Genomic DNA, 24477 nt, shown 5'->3' on the forward strand with positions numbered 1-24477 from the left:
GACCCATCACAAACATGTCTACGATCCAATTTGGGTCTCAACCTTTGGTTTGGTAATGCTTTAATAATAAATATCTTAAGCCCCAATTCACAACTATTAATTTATGTTTTTTGTGCCTAAGGCCGCGTACACACGGGCGGACTGTCTGACGGACTTGGTCCGCTGAAACGTGTTTCAGCGGACAATCCGCTCGTGTGTGGGCTTCAGCGGACTTTTTCAGCGGACAGTCTGGCGGACTAAGTCTTTCGGAATTTCCGTAATATTGTCCGTCCAACTTTGGTTTCAGCGGACAGTCTGCTCGTGAGTAGGCAAGTTGGACGGACTAAGTATGGCGCATGCTCAGAAAGGATTTACACGGCCGAAGGTTGCATTGCAGTGTATTGGACGTCGTATTTCTAGTCCCGTCGTACGTACTGTACACGTCATCGCGCAAGCTTTCAGCGGACTGTCTGTTCATCGTGTGTGGTCAAGTCCGTTCATTCAAAAGTAGGACGGACTGTCTGTCGGATTGTCTGACGGACTTAGTTGGCCAGACAGTCCGCCCGTGTGTACGCGGCCTAAGCCTACACAGCAATAGAAGTCCCATTCTCTTCAATACAGGCTTTTTATGTCTTTATACTCAGTCAGTTGAAGCTTGCTTCTCAAAGGTTTTTGGACCTGTGTCTTGGCTTCAGAGACTTCAATGAAAGTGGCTGTAAACACGTGATAATGAGCATTTTCCCCTGCATTTTTGGGCTTAACAACTGTTATCTTCACTCCTCCTCCTCTCCTCCCACCCAGGAGTTTGCATACATGTACAAAAAAGCCTGTAAAACACTTAAAAAACGTATGGATGTGCATGCAAAAAAAAATGATGTATATGCACTTACTATGTACCTACCAGGTGTTAATGTAGGCTAAGGGCCCATTCATATAGACATATTAAAAAGTACTCCTGTGCCAAGGGTTGTGTTTGCTGCACAGAATGCATAGATGTTCTGTGCATCTGTGTGCTGGCAGTCCCATTCAAGTCATTAGGGATTCAGCGGCCACCCCCAATTTGACATCTGTGTGAGTATGGGTGAATTCACACTGTCTTTCAGATGTGAAATTGGGAGCAGCGGCTGTGTCTGTGCAGCTTCTGCATCCTAAATGACAGCAATGGGACTGCCTGCACATTTATTCATATACAGTAATACCTGTGCATCCCATGCAAGCAAACCTTTAATGGCGCGTACACACGGTTGGGTTTTCCGACGGGAAATGTTGGATGTGAGCTTGTTGGCGGTAATTCCGACCGTTTGTACTGTATACTCCATTGAACATTTGCTGTCAGACTTTCCGCCAACAAATGTTTTCTAGCAGGTTCTCAAATTTTCAGCCAACAAAACTTTGTTGTCGGACTTTCCGATCGTGTGTACACAAGTCTGTCACACAAAAGTTCACGCTTGCTCGGAATCAAGTACGGAAGAGCTCGGTCTTGTAAAACTAACGTTCGTAATGGAGATATCACATGATTATTGAAGTTCCTTTTTATCAAATCGTCGTACGTCTTGTACGGCACCACATTCCCACATTCGTAATTGTTGGCCAACATTTGTGTGACTGTGTGTATGCAACACAAGTTGGAACCAACAACCTTCGAACAAAAATCCATGGTTTTGTTGTCGGAAAGTCCGATCCTGTGTACGCGGCATAAGAATGCCCCCTGTGAACAAGGACTAAATGGGAAATGTAAATATCTGTGAAACTGCATTGATTGAACTTGTTAAACTGTTGGTTTTATTTACAACCTATCATTAGCACAAAAGGCAAAATCTGTGTCCAGCGCAGTGGAAGAAGGAAGAAGTTCAGAACTAGAGTCATCTAAGTCCAAGATTGAACTGTTCAATGATGAGAAGGCTTTATTAAGAATGCTTGCAGAAATCCGATTCATCAACGCAGAGGTTCGTGTTTGAGCTGAAATACTGTTTCCTTTTGATTTTATTCATAGCGCATTGATCACATTGCTTCATAGCCCAAAACGTTAGAAATCAAGATGTGAGGAAGAAACCTAAAAGCACCAAGAAGAAACATACATGCATATTTCTGCACATTTCAGGGGTTTCACGTTACTTAGGGATACATTGCATAGCAAGGTTCCTTCTTTTGCTGCTGAGTAATTTTAAAGGCAACCTACCACAACATAAACAAAGAGACTACCATTGGTTATCCTTCCTTCTGAAAATGCTAATTGCTTTGGCTGTTTTGCTAACTTGATTATCTTGCTTCAAAAACAACATGTAAATTAGAAGTTCTGGCCTATCTCTGTCTTTCCTGATTTGTTTTCAGAGGTAAATGGAAGCCCACATTTATTTTAACCGTCTGTAAAGATTAACAACTGTTTGCGGCACATTGACTAAGGCCTCATGCACACTGGACATTAACAAAAAACGCCAGTAGAGTAAGCCCTTGTACACATGGTCGGACATTCCGACGGAAAATGTCTGATTGGACTGTGTTGTCAGATAATCCGACCGTGTGTGGGCTTCATCTGACTTTTTACGTTGGAATGTCCGACCAACAAAGTTTGAGAGCTGGATATAAAAAATTTCCGACAACATGATCCCGATCGGACTTTGTCCGATCGTTTGTAGAGAATTCCGATCGGACAAAGTGCCACGCAAGCTCAGATCAAATTCCTAGACCAAAGCTATTGGCTACTAGCCTGAATGTAGTCCCGTCGTAACGAAATAACGCCATCACGTTACGAACGGTCGGATTTTCCGACAACTTTGTCTGACCGTGTGTATTCAACACCAGTTTTGGACCAAATCCGTCTGAAAAAATACGATGGATTTTGTTGTCGGAATGTCCGACCATGTGTACAAGGGCTAAGACGTAGAAAGCATTTTTGCAGTAGCGTTTTTTAGCTTTTGCGTTTTTCAGCCTTTTTTTTTAGCAAAACTATACTCCCACAAAAGCTTATGGCTCAAAAATGCTCATAAACGCTGAATAGCTGTGTTTTACAGCGTTTTTTGCTTTTTTCAGAGTTAGAGCATTTTTACAGCTGAAAAACTGTAAAAATGCATTTTTATAGCTGAAAAACTCTCAAAACCCACTAATTCTGTTTTTTTTTTTGCCAACCAGAAAACGCCCCTGCCAAAAAACGCTGATAACAGCCTTTGTGTGTATGGACAGTTAGGATAACATGCTGGGGAATTTACCGGCTGCAGAAAAAATGGCTGAAGGCAAAAACAGGAGCCGTAAAGACGTCCAGTGTGCATGAGGACTTAATGGCCCAATAGTATAAAACTATTCATGGCCCAATGGTATAAAACTAATTCCTGAACTACAGGTAGATACTCTTAATTGAATTAAAATGTTGGTGCAACCAAAACTGATATTTCAGTTTTTAATAGCTGCTTGAGAGGTAAAGGTTTATGCTACCTAGGGACAGAGCTCTACTCCTCAGTCTCTAGAACTACTCTCCTATCGCAATCGTTATAAGGGGTTTGCACTCTACTTGTTTGATATTGCATGCAAATAATGTGCTTACTTGTTCCTCCTGTAGTGTTAAAGATTTAAAAAAATGCCTGCAAGTTCACTGAGTTTTTAGCCAGTGTCACTGCTCAATTCCAGTCTAGACTTTGGTTGCTAATATTATTTGCTCTTTTCAAAATAAGCCTCCCTATTATGCGGGTTCCCAAGCAAGTTTGCATGAACAGAAGGAACCAAGCGCCAAATGATCAATTCAAAAGCCTATATGTCTTTTATTCTTGACAGTAAAGTGACAACTGGTAGAAAGCGGTATCTAACACATTTCAGGGGCCAAAAAAAATCCCCCTTCATCAGGGCTTTAACACAGATTAATACATGAATAATGAATGGTTCGCATAGTCCTTTTTATTCACACAAACTCTTCAAGTGTGGCTGCCGGCCCCGTTCACTATAACAAGGCATATGCAGCAATCTGCACGGCCAGCAATTATCTGCAGTGATCTCTGGCTGTGCAAACAACCATGAATAGCTTTGGCCACTGGCAGCCTGTAATTATAATGAACGGGGCCAGCAGCCGCACCTATCTACTCACAGCAGGAGCATCAGAACCAGGAAGATTCCTGCTGCTATTCGCACCAGGCTAAATTGCTGGTATTAATGTATTTGTAGGTGGGGGGGAAAAGCAGCTTCAAAAATGTGCCTTTTCAAATGTGTTTAGGAGCATCAAATGCTTGGGAATTCTTTTTTTTTATTGGCTAGGATATTAATTTACTCTGACCATTGAAATTAAAAAATGCTTTCCACACGTTTATTCCGATTTAGGAACATCAGATGCTTTTTATACTCAAAAGCTACTCCCCCTGAACATGACTTTGGTGGGGGTTCTTTTTCTGCCTTTAAACTCCTAAATTTCTATAATGTGCATAGACACACAGGTTAATATGGAGGGGCTAAACAATAAAGGCAGCACTACATATGCAAAAAGTTTTAAATCATAAACCAATTAAAGTGAAATAAAATTAATATAACTAATAAATAAAGTGCGAAGTGCTTGTGCAACAATGTCCATAAATTAATTCAAGAATTTTGTAATTAAAGTGTTACTAAACCCAGGACCCTGCATTTACTATATCTGGTCTCCCACAGTACACAGAACATGGAAATGTAATTATTTTATTAAATATAAATTGCTAAATATCTTTTCTTATCTGTAGTATATAGCAGTTTTATGACTTCTATTAGTGTCTTGTAGGAGGAGTTTTCATTCTCCTCTTAATGTACTATGAGGCTACATGTCCCCAGACTCTCTGTCTGGACAGTGCTGATTGGCCCTGTGGCGATCACATGCACCCTCCCAAGAAAAAAACCTCTCTAGCATTACACACCAAACTGAGCATGTGCAGAGTCCCCCCAAGGCTCTGTCCTATCAGGAGATGGATTAGGGACTATAGAAGAAGGGGGTGATCAGAGAAAACGGGAGTAACAGCCTTTTTACACAATGCAGAGGATTAACCCCTTAGGTTCCACAGTGAGCATAACAAGCATGCTTTACTGCATATACAGACTGATTTTACTGTTGTGGGTTTAGTAACACTTTTTAGGGTTGAATATATTTTTATTGTATGCCAGACAGGGTAAAATAACACATTTGTAAACAGGCAACTACATCACAGACGTCGCCCTTGACATCAACTAAGGCACATCAATATAAACAGGACAACAAGGGGGGGATTAGAGGTAGTGGGTACAGCAAGGGAAAAAAAAGAGGGGGGGAGGGGGGGGGGAAGAGAAAGCCAGTACGAATAGAGAAAAAGAGAAAGTAGGGTGGGGAGAAACGGGGGAGCACAGCAATTGCATTTATCAGAACGAATATGTGCAGGATATGCACCATTGTTGTTCACGTATGTTACATCAGGAATGTTCACCCCAGAGGCAGAGGTAATCAAGGTGCGGCCGCTAATGTCACCAGCAGTCCACATAACGACACCATCCCCCGCCCAATCTTGGCGGGAAGTTTGCTTAGGAGATCTTGAGATTGTTGAGAAATAATTCCGTCTGAGAATGGTGTCGCCAGATGGACCACAACATGGTAAACCTATCGTATGCATCGTCCGCCTTCGCCTGCAATTCCTCCATGAGCATAGTGTCATTAAGGATATCCACCCACGCTGAAACAGGGGGGGTGGAGTCCTTTTTTCCAGTATAGGGAGATGGTATGACGAGCTGCTGAGAGAAAGAATCTCAGAAGACTACATTTCTGAGACCGGATCGACCCAGGTAGAATGGATAAAAGTGCAGACAGAGGCGATGGAGGCAACAAAGCCTGGTACATATCATTATGAATCGCGAAAATCTTATCCCAAAAAGGACGAATCCTATCACACTCCCACCAAATATGAATGTACGATCCCTGTGCTCTGCGACAGCGCCAACACACGTCAGTGGTTGACGGGAACATCCTGTGTACCGAGACCGGGACCCTGTACCACCTCGAAAGCAGTTTGTAGTTCTTCTCCTGGGAAAACCCTGACCTGGAGGATTGATGTGTGTGGATAAAGGAGGTAGACCACTGTGTGGGGGAGATCTCTAAGTGTAGGTCTCTAGACCATTTACTTGTGTATGTAGGGAGAGCATCATATAATCGAGTTTGGATATCTTTATAGATTAACGATAGAGTGTGTCTAGGGGTTTGAGCCAGGTTGCAGAGGTCCTCATATAGCGTAAGTGGTCTGTGTGTTTTACCGGAGAGGTGAAGGTCTCTGCAAATCTGGGTTAGCGAAATTGTAGTGAGCCAGTCCGTCGTGATATTGGTCTGGGGATCTGGAGGGGGGCGGAAATGTCCAGTAGTAGGGTGAACAAACTGATTGGCTGTGGGCCAGTGTTCACGGGTATAGTTCCCACAGTGCAGCTTAGCAGCTAGGGTCGGGAGGGCCAGATTGTCAAATAAGGGGGTTAACGGTCCAGGATCCCTGGACAGAGCGTAAGGGACAGCTTTAAGGTACCACAGTGTGAGAGCTGCCCTCGTCAGAGGGGAGATCCCCTGCATCACCTGAAACCCGGTATGATGCCCCCATAGTAGGGCCCGTAGGTCCACCGGGGCCATGTCCTGTTCAATTAAAGTGGAGGGTTTAATACGAGGTCTCGGGAACCAGTCCAAGAGTCGGGATAGTATCGCAGATGTGTGGTACAATCGGAAATCCGGGAGGCCTGTGCCTCCTCTAAGTTTGGGGGCACATAAAACCTTTTGTTTAAGTCTAGAAGGATCGTGTTGCCACACAAACGTGCCCACCATAGCTCGCAAAGCCAGGAAGAAGGACGTCGGTAAAAGGATGGGAAGGGTTTGGAACAGATATAATGCCCTCGGAAGGATATCCATTTTAATAACACTCACTCTCCCCCACCAAGAGAGCTTGAGATTGTGCCAATTCTCAAGAGAGCGCTTAATGGAAGTCAGCAATGGGCTAAAATTAAGAGCGTACACGTCATGGAAGTTAGCAGGGATCTCCGTACCGAGGTATTTGATCGAGCGAGGTTGCCATTTAAAGGAGAATCGTTGTTGAACGAATTTTAGGTCAGTCGGCGAAAGTGACACATTTAAAGCTTCCGTTTTGTTCAGATTCAGTTTGAAATTACTATGAGCCCCAAACCGATCAAGCTCCTCGAGTATGGCAGGGAGGCTAAGACGGGGTCGAGTGACATATAAGAGTAAATCATCTGCGTAGAGAGACAGCTTACGGGGAGCCGAGGGGGTGTTGATCCCATGAATAGAGTGATTGTTTCTAATGGCTTGAGCCAAATGTTCGACAGTAATCGTGAACAGAAGTGGCGATAGGGGGCACCCTTGTCTGGTGCCGTTCTGGATCCCGATAGCCTCCGACGATTCCCCGTTAGCTAGGACCCTGGCAGACGGGTTCTTGTAAAGAGCCATTATTTTAGTGAGCATACGTGGACCTAAACCTATTTGCTGTAGGGAGGCCTGGAGAAACGACCAGTTCACCCGATCGAACGCCTTTTCGGCATCGCAAGCCAAAAGACAAGTAGGGATGTTGTGGAGTTTGGCGTATGAGATGAGGTGTAGGGTTTTAGTGGTATTGTCCCTGGCCTCTCGGCCTGGGACAAAGCCCACTTGGTCACTGTGAATGATAGAGGGGAGCATGGGAGCCAGGCGTGTTGCCAGAATTTTAGAATAAAGCTTGAGGTCAACGTTTAATAGGGATATAGGCCTATAATTTCCGCAGTGTGCTTGATCCTTACCCGGTTTGGGTATGACCACTATGTGGGCTTGAAGAATCTGTGGGGAAAGGGGATGCGTGTCATCTATCTCCTCGAATGTCTTGGTTATGAGTGGGGCAAGTTGGTGAGCGAATTTCTTATAAAATAGCGGGGAGTATCCATCGGGACCAGGGCTTTTACCAGTCTTCAGACCTTTAATCGCTACTAGGAAGTCAGTCGTAGTTAGCGGCAACTCTAAGTCATCGCTATCAGTTAAAGAAATGGTGGGTAGAGCCGTATCTTGAATATATTGCTTCAAATCGGACGACGAGGTGGAGGAGCAAGAGGTATTCGGGGAGGGGAGATTGTATAGGGAGGAATAGAAATCCCTGAATTCCGAAACAATCTCGGAATTCCGGAACCTCTTCTGTTGGGAAGAGGAGAAGAGGTAGGGGATGTTTTGCCTCTGTTGTCTAGGGTGGATAACGCGTGCGAGGTGCTTTCCACATTTGTTTGCCTGCGAGTAGTGGGCGTGGCGGCCTTTAAGATACGCGTTCAGCGATTTTGCAGAGAAGATCTGAAGCAGGTCCCGACGTGCGTTAGATAGTTCCGTCAGAGTCAGCGAGTCTAGAGTGCGTTTATGTGAGGCTTCCAGGGAAGCTATCCGGGAGAAAAGTCGACGTATGTCCTCCGTACACGCTCGTTTCAACCTAGAGCCGTGTTTTATAAAAATACCGCGAATGACGCATTTCAGGGCCTCCCATTTGGTCATGTTGCTAGTCTCATCGTGGGCATGATCATTAGTGAAATCCGTAATTGCTTGAGACACTTCTGAAATGCAGAGGGTATCTGTCAGCAAGTTGTCGTTCAACCTCCACGTACCTCGACGAGGGCAGCTAGGAAGATTCCCGAGGGTCAAGTGTACCGGAGCGTGATCCGACCACAGTCGTACCCCTATCTCACAGTGAGGGGCAAAGTCCAGAAGGTTTTGGCCGAGGAGTATGTAATCTATCCTACTATAAGAGTTATGTGCAGGGGAGCAATAGGTGTAATCCCTGTCAGAAGGGTGTAGTAGTCTCCAGGCATCTACCAATGTCATGTCCACTAGGGTGGCCCTGAGTTTGGACAACGAGGTGGGTGACAGGTGGGACTTACCCGTGGAGGAGTCGAGTCTCGGCACAAGAGGGACATTCAGATCGCCTCCTAGGATCAGATTAGTGGTCCCAAAAGATTTGAGGCGGGCGGTCACGGAGCACAGGAATTGGAGTTGATTCTGATTGGGGAGATAAACATTGGCAATAGTTAATACATTTTCAGAGCATTGTAATTTCAAAAATAAAAACCTTCCATTAGGGTCTATGTCGCTTGCAAGCACGTGCGGAGTAAAGGAGCGATGAAAAGCCACTGAGACCCCTCTGGAGCAGGCAAGGGGGTTCGTGCTGTGAAACCACGATGTGTAATGTCTATCTGGAATAGACGGCACCTTATCAGTCCTAAAGTGGGTCTCCTGTAGTAATAGAACTTTCGAGCCGGCCTTGTGAAAGTGATGTAAAATCTGTCTGCGCTTTTCAGGAGTGTTAAATCCTCTACAATTAAGAGAGGAAAACTTAATATCTAGCCCAACAGCCATGGTGCGAGAGGGTAGGCGGCATGATCCGCGGGGCCAATAAATGCAACTAAACAGGAAAGTGTGCAGATGTGCTGTGCAGCAGGGGTGAGGAAGAGAAGGGAAGAGGGGGAGGTCAAGAAAGGAGAGGGGAAAAGAAGGTCAAAGCGCTGAAGTAGGACAGTGTGCAGATGAATCCCTAGAAAGGCTAGGGGTATGTAATGCAGGTAAGAGTGGGAACAAGAGTCCTGTAACAGCATGAGAAATTGTTCGCTAAAAAGCTGACGATGTAGAATTATAGGGAGAGTGCTCCCTCTAGTGTCCATGTGGGGGTAGAAGTGATAGACACTACAAGAAAAAAAAAAGGCTAAAGAATATATCAGAAACAAAGTCACTAAAGACTCTGTACACCCTATCGTGGGGGAACGTGGGCACAATGAACTCAGGGGCTCCGCCCCAACTGTAATAAACTGTAAAACATGATGAACTGATGGACAGCACACAGCGCCTAGAGATACAAAGGTCATATAGTGTGCACCAATTAAAACAGGTAGCTAAGCAAGAGGGCAGACAACTGTCTGCAAATGTTTAAAAGGCACACAACATCAAACTAGAAGATCAGAGCAAGTGGACTTAGCATAGATATATGTAATCAGAACAGTAACCTAAGAGAAAGAAAAATTGCATAAAACAGTTAAGGCAAGTAAGGTATTTTGCTAATCCACATAACCATCTCCCCGTCCCCTCCCCCAGCCCCCCACAACATAATGTAATATAACACAAACCCACAACAAACAGGGTACAACATGGAAGGGGGGGGGGCCACAGAGTCAGTAGCAAAGGGGGAGAGGGGCAGGGGGTGATCCGCAAAAAAAAAAAAAAGGGGGGGGGGAATGAAAATAAAAAAGTGCCAATATGACATGGTGTGAAGCGTCAACAGGGGTAAGCAGGCGAATGAGCGAGTGGATAACACTCAGGCCACGAGGTGGTAAGGGACAACCTGAGGGCCAGGAGTCCAGTAAGGCAGTGTTAAAAACGTAGAAGTCAGACACCCACTTTCCAGTGGGACGCAATGTGTTCATCCTGGAGGGGATTTGGTGGTGCGGGAGCGGGACCTCTTCTTCTTGGTTTGCGTCACCCAGGCAGAGGTTCTGGGTAGGCCAGGGATAAAGGCAGTCAGGGGCCAGTCCGGGATCCTGATTTGAGGTAATTCAAAAGTGCCAAGGAAGTTGGGCAGGTCCCCTAGCGTGCGGAAGGTGGCAGATTTACCATCATGGGAAGCAAAAAGATGAAACGGGAACCCCCAACGATATTTAATCTGTTTAGCATGTAGAGCGTCTGTGACCGGCTTCAGGGCCTTCCTCATCAGCAACGTTTGCTTTGAGAGATCCATCAGGAGCATAACAGGTGTGCCATTAAACAGGATGGAATCTTGTGCACGCGCAGCTTGCATTATTTCAGCCTTGACATTAAAGAAATGGACGCGGCAAATGACGTCTCTGGGGTGAGCTGGGTTAGGATTGCGAGGGCCAAGAGATCTATGAATTCTATCGATCTCAATCGGTGATTCTTTAGGTTTATTCAGCAATTGGTTAAACATGGTGGTGGCCGCTGATAACAGATCTTTGTTTTCAATCGCTTCAGGGATACCGCGGATGCGAATATTGTTGCGGCGACTTCTATTCTCCTGGTCGTCAAGACCATAGAATAAGTGCTGGATCTGATTAGTATGTTGCTGTAGGATATGATCATGTTCCCTGAGTCTATTTGTAGATTCCTCAGCATGGAGCTCAATGTCCTCAAAGCGTTGACCAATGTCCTGACGCAGGTCCTTAAGCTCCCTCTTATATGTCCTTTCTAGTCTGTTGATATATGCCTCAATGTCACCTTTAGTGGGGAGAGCTTTAATGTAGCTCTCCATGTCCCAGCCTCTGCTCTGCTTGCCAGAGGCTGGAGAAGGGCTCCTGGAGGGTGCTGGGCTCTCTGGGCTCCCACCATGCAGCGTGGGGCACCCGGGGGAGGATGGGGGCGAAGGGGGCCTGGAGGCCTGTACCTTAGAGGCAGTATGAGCTGCCTGTGCTGCCGCCGAGCGGGTCGCCGCCATCTTGGATTCCGGCGCGGCCTTGCAGTTCGGCCCTCTCGCGGGGAAAAAACTGTCGATGTCTCCTGGTTTTTGGGACCCCGAGGTGCGGGGGGTGTGTGGGGCTCCTCTCCTGCTCATGGGGATGTTCGGGGAAGCACGGGACAGCGGCGCTGTGTGCCTTTGGGATCGGTGGAGCGGGAGCTGAGCTCTCACACGTCCTTCTCCTCCATGCGTTTGGCCACGCCCCCTAGTAACACTTTTTAGTACTGATTATTAAGTGAAGGTCCATGTAAGTAAAAGTGTCCCCACACTTCCAGTTTCTGTTGAAAATAAAAGTACTTCCACCACTGTGTGCTTCTACCACTCAAGGAGGCTCTTACCAGATCCAATGGACCGTTATATTATAAATGGTCAGACAGCACTCAAATAAATTAGACCCCCTGGTGTCCCGACCTCCACTAGGATCCTCTCATCCACCATGCAATATTACCACCAAAATGAAAATGAATACAGATCCAGCTGGAATAAGACGTGTTTTTAATAAAATACACAATAGCACCAAAATTGAGTAGCACAAAAATGCCCAGAATATAAAAAGACAATTACAGCTTTTCCAATAGCAGTTATTCCAATGTAGCAGGCTAAAACAAAACTGGTCTGGGCTCCAGGCTCAGGTCAGCGGGTGTTCGTGATGATGTCATATTGCAGCCACGCCCAAGATGTTTTGTTGGAAATTATGTTGTCGGGAGACAGGCTAACCTGTTGCACATTGCTGCACAAGCACCTTCCACTTTATGTATTTGTTATATTATTTTTATTGCCTATTTAATTGGTTTATGATTTAGCACATTTTGCATGTAGCGCTGCCTTTTGATATATTTATTGTTTAGCGATTTGTATCACAATTGTTTGGTGGCTGCTTCATTTTTTTAATTTTTGATCTTGTGCAGGGATTTCTGTATATTTTAACATGGAGGGGCATTTAGAGCTAGAGAAAAAAAATAAAATAAAAGCTCAAACACCTATAATAGCCGTATTTTTGAGCTCAAGTGTACATGAGGCCTTATAGATTTGGGTCAACCTTTCCTAATGGTCAAATAATTTGCTACTATTACAAAATGAGTCCCAGGTATTTAATTAATCAAGCATCACCTTACAACTTCATATACTGTATGTAAAATGTGCATAACAAAGTGACAGTCTCATCTGTATTGCAGTAGTATAAGATGCTATTTCCCTTTTATACTGCCAAGGTTTCGGTTTGGGCACTGGCTTTAAAATGTCCTTGGGAATTGTAGGGTCAGTCTTGAGGCAGTGGATGCTACATGAGGTTACATGCAATTGAGGTGCTGTCAAAGATTTGTCAGTACTGGTGCTATGGAATATGTTATCTCTTTGGAGTATATGGAAACATGTACTTATGTACTTTGCCTTTAATTGCTTGAAGTGCAAAGGTTCTCACTGCTTAAAGAGGAACTGCAGTCTGCTCAAATAATTTGTAATAAAAACATCTTTGCCATTATAAAGCTTCCCTCCAACCACTTTGCATATTATTTTATATACAGTTGTTCTCATAAGTTTACATACCCTGGCAGAATTTATGATTTCTTGGTAATTTTTCAGAGAATATGAATGATAAAACAAAAACTTTTCTTTCACTCATGGTTAGCGTTTGGCTGAAGCCATTTATTATCAATCAACTGCGTTTACTCTTTTTAAATCATAATGGCAACAGAAACTACCCAAATGACCCTGATCAAAATTTTACATAGCCCAGTTCTTAATATCATGTATTGCCCCCTTTAACATCAATGACAGCTTGATGTCTTTTGTTGTATTTGTAGACGAGGCTCTTTATCTTCTCAGATGGTAAAGCTGCCTATTCCTCTTGGCAAAAAGCCTCCAGTTTCTGTAAATTCTTGGGCTGTATTGCCTGAACTGCATGTTTGAGATTTCCCCCAGAGTGGCTCAATGATATTGAGGTCAGGAGACTGAGATGGCCACTCCAGAACCTTCACTTTATTCTGCTGTAGCCAATGACAGGTTGACTTGGCCTTGTGTTTTGGATCATTGTCATGTTGGAATGTCTAAGTATGTTCCGTGCGCAGCTTCCTGGCTGATGAAAGCAAATGTTCCTCCAGTATTTTTTGATAACATTTTGCATTCATCTTGTCATCAATTTTGACCAAATGTCCTGTGCCTTTGTAGCTCACACATCCCCAAAACACCAGCGATCCATCTCAGTGTTTCACAGTAGGAATGATGTACCTTTCATCATAGGCCTTGTTGAACCCTCCCAAAATGTAGCGTTTATGGTTGTGGCCAAAAAGCTCAATTTTGGTCTCATCGCTCCAAATGACTTGCTGTTTGGCATATTGTAAGCGGGATACTTTGTGGCATTTGTGTAGTAATGGTTTTCTCCTGGTGACTCGACCATGCAGCCTATCTTTCTTCAAGTATCTCCTTATTGTGCATCTTGAAACAGCCACTCCACATGTTTTCAAAGAGTCCTGTATTTCACCTGAAGTTATTTGTGGGTTTTTCTTTGCATCCTGAACAATTTTCCTGGCAGTTGTGGCTGAAATTTTAGTTGGTCTACCTGGCCGTGGTTTTGTTTCAACAGAACCCCTCATTTTCCACTTCTTGATTAGAGTTTGAACACTGCTGATTGGCATTCTCAATTCCTTGGATATTTTTATATTCCTTTTCTGTTTTATACAGTTCAACTACCTTTTCCCGCAGAGCCTTTGACAATTCTTTTGCTTTCCACATGACTCAGAATCCAGAAACGCCAACACTGGATGAAAGGTGCAAGGGTCTGTCAGGAGTCCATAAACTCATTGACCTTTTATACACACACACTAATTACAAGCAAACAGATCACAGGTGAGGATGGTTACCTTTAATAGCCATTCAAATCCCTTTGTGTCAACTTGTGTGGATGTTATCAGGCCAAAATCACCAGGAGTATGTAAACGTTTGATCAGGGTCATTTGGGTAGTTTCTGTTGCCATTATGATTTAAAAAGAGTAAACACAGTTGATTGAAAATAACACTAACCATTAGTAAAAGAAATGTTTTGTGTTATCATTCATATTGTCTGAAAAATGGCCAAGAAATCATAAATTCTGCCATGAGCTTATGAGTACAACTGTATATTTTGATTCTGTGCTTGCCAAATATGCTGCAGAAATCTCTCTCCACTAAGTCTGGCTGCATCCATTTTAACTGTGGGGAGCTGAAGCTGCTACCTGTTCACTTCCTGGATTTACACATAGGCATACCCCCAGCTCTGCAACCCTGCAGCTCTCATTGGCCCTCTTATGACTCACCACCCTCCCTTCTTGGCAAACTAGCGCAATAGTGAGAGAGAGAGCTGTGCATGATGTCATAAGCCTAGGCTTTTTATCAGACAAGAAACAGGAAGAAAACTGGCAGAAAAAAAAATGTTTTACTATCCAAAGTTAAAACAACAAGAGCAGAAGATTTAATAGATGGAAAGTCCGCTTTAAGACAGTTATGAGTAGACAACGTTCTAACAAAGGAAATATTATGAACATTATATCTGTATATAAAGAAAAATAACATAATCAACTCCTAAACACTGCAAGACCATTCATTACTAAAGCATATTATGTTAAAAGGTAAGAACAGCTCATTCCTGTGGTTTTCAAGAACAAGATATTCAGTACCTTATCAATTTAAAATGGTTTAGGAGAGCAATGTTTGAGCAGTGTTTGGACCAAAATACTTGATCAATATCCATAAGCTAGTCCAAAATTATGCATATGAGCTAATATATCTAAAATGTATTTCTTTCTCGTACATCACGGGACACAGAGACTCAGTAATCACTGGTGGGTTATAGGGTATCACTAGGTGATTGGACACTGGCACACCCTAGACAGGAAGTTCAATCCCACATATAACCCCCCCCACTGGAGTTACCTCAGTTTTTTCGCCAGTGTCTTAGGTGTTGGTCACAAGTAAAGATGTGCTGTGCTGGGCTCCGGTAGAATATCCTTACTGGGACCAGCTATGCAACCGGATCCATTCAAAGTGTCTTTTCCAGGCTGAATTGGATGGTACCTGGGCCTCGTGTCCGAAGAAACAAGATTTTACCTGTAACGCTTGTCTTTTTAGAGAGCTGGGCCCTGGGATCCAGTATTTGTTTTTTTCAGCCATATTCCTGGCAGGGTGCTTTACGGGCCCAGAACTGCGGATCCCCCTATTCAAGGGGGCCCCAGTCTCTGAAGGAGCCTACCGTGAGAGGTGAAAATTGGGTCTGTTATTCAGACCCTGCAGCTGGATAAGGTAAGGGAGATTCCTCAAGAATTTTTCTAATTCTAGTAGGTTTTCTCCTTTTTAAGTAAATGTATGCTATGCTATGCCTAAAGTCGCCACCGGGGGCTGCCAAGAGCACATACCTTTTCATTCCTGATCTGTCTGCTTGGGTGTCCATGCTCTATGCTCCAGGAAGGATGAAGGTAAGGGTTTTTTTTTTCCTTCTGGGATTCTCCCTCCTTGGATTAGGGGGCTGAGACAGGCCTGGGCAGAGAGTGGTAATATACCCCACCACCCGCCGCTGTCTGCCCCATCCACCGCCGTTCGCCGCTGCCATTACAGCGGCTTCACATCCACCGGCCCTTCCCTCTCCTCTGTCCCAGCCTCCCCTCCATGCTTGCCAGCAGGGTTAGAGCCTCTGCTCGCACGGAAACGATCATTTTTAAAAATGAGCGGGGGGCGGAAGTGGTCGGAGGGGGGTCGGAGCACTAGGCTACACAGGCTTTAAAGTGCACTCTTTTTCAGATGCACACAGCCTATGGAGGGACACAGAGCTGACAGGCGCATGTGAGTGTGGGAGACACAGGCATTCCCAGGCATCATTTACTTAGGCACCAGACTGAGTCTTAAGTAGCAGCGGCAGTTGCTGAACTACAGGGCTCAGCAGTCAGTGCATTTTTTTTGTGCGGTACCTCTACCTTTTGTTGCTTTGCACTATGGGTAAAAGAGGTACAAGTACCCCAAAGAAAAGGGGCTCTAAGGGGTCCCCTTCAGGCTCTGAGGACCCCCCTCTTCAGCACCTTCCCCCCCTGCAGGACCCGGGGAGGCTGGCCAGGGAGAGCCGTCGGGGGCTGCAGCTGCTTCTGGCACTTCAGCCCCTGTGTACATTACACAAGAGGTTTTTTTCCTCAACCATAAACGGTTTAGAGGAAAGATTAGTGGCCTTAATCGCATCTTCACTCAGTGGAAGAAAATACACTAAATACACTCTGTCACCCAGGACCCTCAGAGTGAGGAACTCTGGGATAAAGGAGAGGAATCCCCCTCAGAGGATCGAGAGGAAACTGATGATTCCACTTTTGAGGAATCTAGTGGAGAAGGGCCCTCTTCAGCTTCTCAGGATGAGAAAATGTTGGTGCAAATTCTTGCTGGATTGGTCCATTCCACGTCTAAGTTACCCGTACCTGAGTCAGTTAAAGAACCCACTTCTTTGGGTTCACTGAAACCTCCTCAAACTGCACATGCTTTTCCTGTTTATGGTTTGCTGGAAATGCTTATATATTCTGAGTGGGATCACCCAGATAAACATTTTTTTCCTCCTAAAAAGTTTTCTACACTTTATCCTATGGAGGAAAAATTTACTAAGATGTCGGGTATACCGGCAGTTGACGCCGCCATTTCCTACGTAAACAAAAGCCTGACTTGTCCTGTTGACAACGCTCAGATGCTTAGGGATCCAACTGATAAGAAAATGGAATTCCTAGAGTTCAGTAGCACAACCTGCAGTGGCAGCAATTGGAGTCTGTCAATATTTGAGAGACCATGTTAAACAGGTGCTTAAAGCCTTACCTGAACAGCAAGCCTGAGGGTTAGCTAACCTTCCAGCGGCTCTGTGTTTTGCCTGCTGATGCTATCAGAGATTCTATCCTGCAGACCTCTCGCCTTACGCTTGGATTGGTACACATGCGTAGAATCTTGTGGCTGAAAAATTGGTCAGCTGAATCACCATGTAATAAACTCCTGGAGGGATTTCCCTTTCGTGGTACAAAACAGTTTGGAGAGGACTTGGACAATTATATCCAAAGGATCTCTAGTGGCAAAAGCACCCTTTTACCAGTCAAGAAAAGGAGTAAACGTCCCTCCTTTAAACGGGCGCTTTCTCCAGTGCCAGGGGCATCAGCCTACAGGCAGTCACGACGGCCTCCTCCGTCAAGCTCTAAGGTTAAAACTCAGAGTCAATCCCAGGGACAAAAGAAGTCCTGGGGGAGAAGGTCTTCAAGACAAAACGCTAAGACCTCCTTATGAAGGGGCGCCCCTGCTCACTCGAGTGGGGGGAAGACTACTAAAGTTCTCAGGGCTCTGGCAGGAGGAATGTCGGGACAAATAGGTGGTCTCCACAATAATTCTAGGTTACAAACTAGAATTCCAAGAATTCCCTTCTCGTTTCCTCAGATCAAATGTACCCAGAGACCCAAAAGAAGTCTCTCCTTCTAGCGTTGGAGCGACTATTGTCGCAAAAAGTTATCATGGTATTTCCCATGCAAGAGCAGGGAATTGGGTTTTATTCAAACCTTTTCACGGTACCGAAGCCAAACGGAGATGTCAGACCCATTCTAGATCTCAAAGATCTAAACTGATTTCTAGAAATACGTTCCTTTTGCATGAAATTGATTCGATAGTCTCTATCCTACAAGAAGGAGAACTTCTGGCATCAATAGACATCAAGGATGCGTACCTGCATGTACCTATTTTCCCTGCTCACCAAAAGTTCCTGCGTTTCGAAGTAGAAATACGCCACTTTCAGTCGTAGCTCTGCCTTTCGAGCTAGCTACTGCACCTCAGGTGTTTACACAGATCTTGGCCCCTCCTCTGGCCAGATTAAGGGCCCAAGGTATAACGATAATAGCATACCTAGACGACTTGCTCTTGAAAGACCAGTCGGTAGCCCACCTGGGCCAAAATTTGGTCACCACAATCAACTACCTGGAACGCCTGGGTTGGGTCCTCTACTTAGAGAAGTCTTCTTTAACCACTTTCAGACCGGACCATTTTGCTGGTAAATGACCAGAGGTCTTTTTACAATTTGGCACTGCGCTGCTTTAACTGGTAATTGCGCGGTCATGCAATGTTGTACCCAAACAAAATTTGCGTCCTTTTCTTCCCACAAATAGAGCTTTCTTTTGATGGTATTTGATTGCCTCTGCGATTTTTATTTTTTGCGATATAAACGTAAAAAGACCGAAAATTTTGAAAAAAAATGATATTTTCTACTTTTTGTTATTAGAAAAATCCAATAAACTCAATTTTAGTCATACATTTAGGCCAAAATGTATTCAGCCACATGTCTTTGGTAAAAAAAAAGTCAATAATTGTATATTTATTGGTTTGCGCAAAAGTTGTCACATCTACAAACTAAGGTACGTTTTCTGGAATTTACGCAGCTTTTAGTTTACGACTGCCTATCTCATTTCTTGAGGTGCTAAAATGGCAGGGCAGTACAAAACCCCCCCAAATGACCCCATTTTGGAAAGTAGACACCCTAAGGAAATTGATAAGTGGCATGTTGAGCCCATTGAATATTTTTTTTTTTTACACAAAGTTGTCACTAAATGATATATTGCTCACACATGCTATGGGCATATGTGAAATGACACCCCAAAATAAATTCTGCTGCTTCTCCTGAGTACGGGGATACCACATATGTGGGACTTTTTGGGAGCCTAGCCGCGTACGGGGCCCCGAAAACCAAGCACCGCCTTCAGGCTTTCTAAGGGCGTAAATTTTTGATTTCACTTCTCACTACCTATTACAGTTTTGAAGGCCATAAAATGCCAAGATGGCACAAAACCCCCACAAATGACCCCATTTTAGAAAGTAGACACCCCAAGCTATTTGCTGAGAGGCATTTTGAGTCCATGGAATATTTTATATTTTGCCACAAGTTGCGGGAAAATTACAAACTTTTTTTTTTTTTTTTTCACAAAGTTGTCACTAAATGATATATTGCTCACGCATGCCATGGGCATATGTGAAATGACACCCCAAAATAAATTCTGCTGCTTCTCCTGAGTACGGGGATACCACATATGTGGGACTTTTTGGGAGCCTAGCCGCGTACGGGGCCCCGAAAACCAAGCACCGCCTTCAGGCTTTCTAAGGGCGTTACAGTTTTGAAGGCCATAAAATGCCAAGATGGCACAAACCCCCCCCAAATGACCCCATTTTGGAAAGTAGACACCCCTAAATTTAGGGGTACACTAGTGAGACTAGGTAATAAATGGCGGGTGCCCTGAAACTATAAAAAAATAACTAACCAACCAGCGTCACCTGTAACAGTTATATGGTGATCACTGGTGAAAGGGTTAACTAGGGGGCAATGAGGGGGCTTTATGCGGTAGTATATGGGGGTCCCTGGCGCTATAAAAAGCTGCGGCGAACCTAAATACCTACCTGCCTAACTAGCGTCACCTGTGACACTAATACAGCGATCAGAAAAACGATCGCTTATTAGGCTGGGTTCACACTGGAGCGATGCGGGAACGCCACGAATCCGCGGCGGGTTCCCGCATCACATGCCTCCCGGCGGCAGTTCACACTGCCCTATGCGAACTGCTGGGAGTGTCAGTGAAATGTTAATGACACCCCCAGATCAGTTCGCATATCGCAGTGCGATCTGCAAACTCGGATCGCATGGTGTGAACACCCATGCGATCCGATTCTGCTGCGGACCAAAAAAAGGGTCCCGTGCGAGTTTGCGGCGGGTGCGGCGGGTGCGACACGAATTCAGCCATACTATCTGTATGGCTGAACTCGAATCGCACAGAGATCGGATGTGATTTGCACTGCAGTGCGGTGCGAATCACATCCGTTCTCATAAACCGCTGCAATGTGAACCCAGCCTTAGTGACACTGGCGACGGGGGGTGATCACGGGGTTAAACCTTTATTGCGGGGGTTAGGGGGGTACCTTAGAACTAAAGGGGGCTAACCCTAACTGCCCTAACAGTTATTACAGTCACAAATGACACCCGCCGGGTGATCAGGGGGTTAAACCTTTATTAGGTAATAAATGGCGGGTGCCCTGAAACTATAAAAAAATGACTAACCAACCAGCGTCACCTGTAACAGTTATATGGTGATCACTGGTGAAAGGGTTAACTAGGGGGCAATCAGGGGGCTTTATGCGCTAGTATATGGGGGTCCCTGGCGCTATAAAAAGCTGCGGTGAACCTAAATACCTACCTGCCTAACTAGCGTCACCTGTGACACTAATACAGCGATCAGAAAAACGATCGCTTATTAGGCTGGGTTCACACTGGAGCGATGCGGGAACGCCACGAATCCGCGGCGGTTCCCGCATCGCATGCCTCCCGGCGGCAGTTCACACTGCCCTATGCGAACTGCTGGGAGTGTCAGTGAAATGTTAATGACACCCCCAGATCAGTTCGCATATCGCAGTGCGATCTGCAAACTCGGATCGCATGGTGTGAACACCCATGCGATCCGATTCTGCTGCGGACCAAAAAAAGGGTCCCGTGCGAATTTGCGGCGGGTGCGGCGGGTGCGATGCGAATTCAGCCATACTATCTGTATGGCTGAACTCGAATCGCACAGAGATCGGATGTGATTTGCACTGCAGTGCGGTGCGAATCACATTCGTTCTCATAAACCGCTGCAATGTGAACCCAGCCTTAGTGACACTGGCGACGGGGGGTGATCACGGGGTTAAACCTTTATTGGGGGGGGTTAGGGGGGTACATTAGAACTAAAGGGGGCTAACCCTAACTGCCCTAACAGTTATTACAGTCACAAATGACACCAATGCAAAAAAAAAAAAATGACATTGATGTCACTGTGACTGGGGGGGGCAGGGGTAATTGGGGGGGTGTGAGTGTGCCTGGCATGTTCTACTGTGTAGTGTCGTGTTGGTGCAACTCACCGATCCTCTCTCCTCGGTGTCGGAACGAAAAATACCGACACGGAGGAGAGATTACATCACTTCCTCTCCTGTGTTTACATTACAGGAGAGGAAGTGATGTCACGGAGCATTTTCATTCGTCAGGAGCGATCGCGAGGGGGTGGCCATGAATGAATGGCCGTCCCCTCGTCCGGGATCGCTCCCGAACGAATACCGACCGCCGCAGGCACCGGGCGGGGGCCCGATCGGGCCCCCGACCCGCGGGCAGGCAAGGACGTACATGTAAGCCCTTATGCCTGCCCGTGCCATTCTGTCGACGTACATCGTCGTGCGGCGGTCGGGAAGTGGTTAAAGCCAGTAAGAAGACTAGAGTATTTGGGTCTGGTCCTAGATACAGCCCAGCAGAGGGTATTCCTACCCCAAGCAAAGATCAGTGCTATAACAGAACGGATTCAGGTAGTCAGGGCAAAGAAGGGTCCTTCTATTCGTCTTTGTATGAGGTTGTTGGGGAAGATGGTGGCTTCATTCGAAGCAGTTCCCTACGCTCAGTCTCATTCAAGGCTACTGCAAAACAGTATCCTATCAGCCTGGAACAAGAAGGTTCAGGCGTTAGATTTTCTGATGCATCTGTCCCCTACAACGCATTGGAGCCTCAGCTGGTGGTTGATACCCGAAAAACTGCGGAAAGGAAAATAATTTTTACCAGTTACCTGGACAGTGGTAACAACAGATGCCAGTCTTTCAGGTTGGGGGGCATTCCTGGAACAGTCGACTGTCCAAGGGAGATGGTCCAGGACCGAGAGGGCCTTACCCATCAACATTCTGGAGATCCATGTGGCTATCTAGCCCTAAAAGCCTGGGCACTCAGGTTGCAGGTTTGCCCTGTCAGGATCCGGTCCGACAATGCCACAGCAGTGGCTTATATCAATCACCAAGGGGGCACCACGGATCGTGCAGCTCAGGAAGATGTAAACCAGATCTTAATCTGGGCAGAAAGACATGTGCCATGCATTTTGGCAGTCTTCATTCCAGGGGTAGAGAACTGACTACTTGAGCCGCCAGCAGTTAGTGCCAGGGGAATGGTCTCTCCACCCCAACGTCTTTTTGGCCATATGCTAGAGATGGGGGTTCCGGATGTAGATCTCTTTGCGTCCAGGTTCAACAACAAGGTTGACAACTTTGTGTCAAGAATGAGGGATCCTCTTGAATGCGGAACAGATGCGTTGGTTACTCCATGGCATCAGTTCTCTCTGATTTATACAATTATACACGGAAGGCCGCGCTTATGGAGTAGGTCACAGTCAAACAGGGATATATGTGAATGCCTGTGCCTCCCCCAGGCTCTATTGATAATGTATTACTAGTTTCAGTTTTTATGAGGTATAACAATGTAAAAAATACATATGTAAAAGTTGGACCTATTTATATTAATCGCTATGAGGTTGCTGCCTCCCTAAGAACACAATCTGCAAACCAGGTTATGTTTAAAAATTGAATAGTAGTGATGGGCTAATGGCGCTACCTCAAACCTTATATTACCTTTTATCTTCCCTATAGGCTCTGTGCAACCCAATATGTGTTTGCTATAATGTCCCAATTTTTTTGTGTTTATGTCCAACAAATTTTTTTTCTGTTAACCCAAATTCAACCACGTGCCACTACAAACCAAATATATTGATTACCCTACGTTGGATAACCTCGAAAAAGGTGGACACGTTCAGTTATTCACCAACGTAGTCAATCAGTCAGAATCCCAAAGGGATAATTAATAAATAAATTAAACCCTAAAGCACCCAAAACCACATATGAAATCCAAGAATCCCAAGCAATGTTCAAAATATTTTTGTGATACTAATTTTTGTGATACTAAAAATATTAGTATACTAAACAAAAACAAACGCACTCCGTGTACAAAGCCCCTTATAGGGGAAAATATAACACCTATAATCGCACTGCGCTTGCGCAGTTCCTGTGCTAATAATTACTTTCACTGTGCACAATTTATATTTCCACTATAATACCCCAGTGAGTGAAAAAAGTTATTGCAGTAAAGAAACAGACAACCAAAACCATGAAAAATAAAAATAAAAATAAAAAATGAGATAAAAAATAAAACGAATGTGCGGGGTAATTCTAACCCCCTTACGAATGTAAAAAAATACAAAAACCTAGAAAAAATGTGAATAAGATCAGAATATCAATAGATATATATATAAAGTCCACACAAAAGTCTCTTATCAGGTATTTTCAACTGTGCGATTATTCTTTTTCAAATAACAGGAAGGTGACTTTTGTGATTAGGCCTGCTTATTGGTGACTTCCGTGCTCGTTCCCCCTCAAGGGTCCCCACTCACCGGATCCACGCACCCCCTAGGGGGTATATTGCCTGTAATCTGTGTTCCACTAAGTTGAGGATTCTTCTAATTGGCTCTGTCTTCAACTGGTCCTCCCCAGGGTTTATTGGAAATGATGAGAGAAGGAGGCTTTGTTGTCCACCAATGGGTCCTCAAGAAAGAAAAAATCTGCTCATGGTGTAGTATTCTCAATAACTGACCACTTGAGAGAAAGGGAAACGGGCTACAAAAAAGGTTCTTCAAAAAGGTTTCTACAAAATAATAGCTTCTGCAAAAATGTATATGCCTTATTTATATATATATAGCAGAGGACTAATAGTCACTTAAAATATGCTTTATTACAAAAATGTTATATAATTACAAAAAAGAGAGCTTTTGCATATGTTAAAAAGTTATTTTACAGCGCTTTGTGCAAAAAAGGTTTTTTTACAAAAAAGTCCCCTTAAACCAAAGGTGCGATCTACACCAATTGCACTGTGAGCCTGTAAATTTAGTGTATATGTACCAATGATGCAGCTCAAAAGAGTATACCAATAAAAATGACAAAGTAAAATAGAATAAAAATCAGAAAAAATCAAAAAATAAATAAAAATAAAGTAAAAAGTATATGCTTAAAAGCAGCGGTACAATCCTTTTTTGTGCAAACCAGCACTATACACAGTTATATGGAGCCTAAGTCCCCAATTCTCTGTCCTTCTCCTAAAGTTTAGGTGGTCCCGTTTTTTAGGCACTGCAGGCTACCCATATACTGGATGCAAAGCTACTTATCTTCATCAAACAGTTAGCCTCCTTGCATGGACGGAGGCTTGAAAGAACTTTAGCACCAGCCCGGTTCGCCAATC

General features: G+C 44.7%; 1 protein-coding gene across 2 annotated transcripts in view; it reads left to right on the plus strand.

Annotated features, from left to right (window-relative positions):
* Positions 1-24477, plus strand: part of CFAP46 (cilia and flagella associated protein 46) — a 328406-nt gene that overhangs the window by 59342 nt on the left and 244587 nt on the right. For both annotated transcript variants that reach the window (XM_077455243.1, XM_077455242.1), the window contains one exon: positions 1783-1925. In XM_077455243.1, coding sequence (XP_077311369.1) covers positions 1783-1925 — 143 coding nt within the window. The remainder of the gene's footprint in view (positions 1-1782; positions 1926-24477) is intronic.

This window comes from Lithobates pipiens, unplaced genomic scaffold (assembly GCF_037356315.1).
Source record: "Lithobates pipiens isolate NorthernLeopardFrog02 unplaced genomic scaffold, aLitPip1_a1.2 Scaffold_25, whole genome shotgun sequence".
Taxonomy (NCBI): Eukaryota; Metazoa; Chordata; class Amphibia; order Anura; family Ranidae; genus Lithobates; species Lithobates pipiens.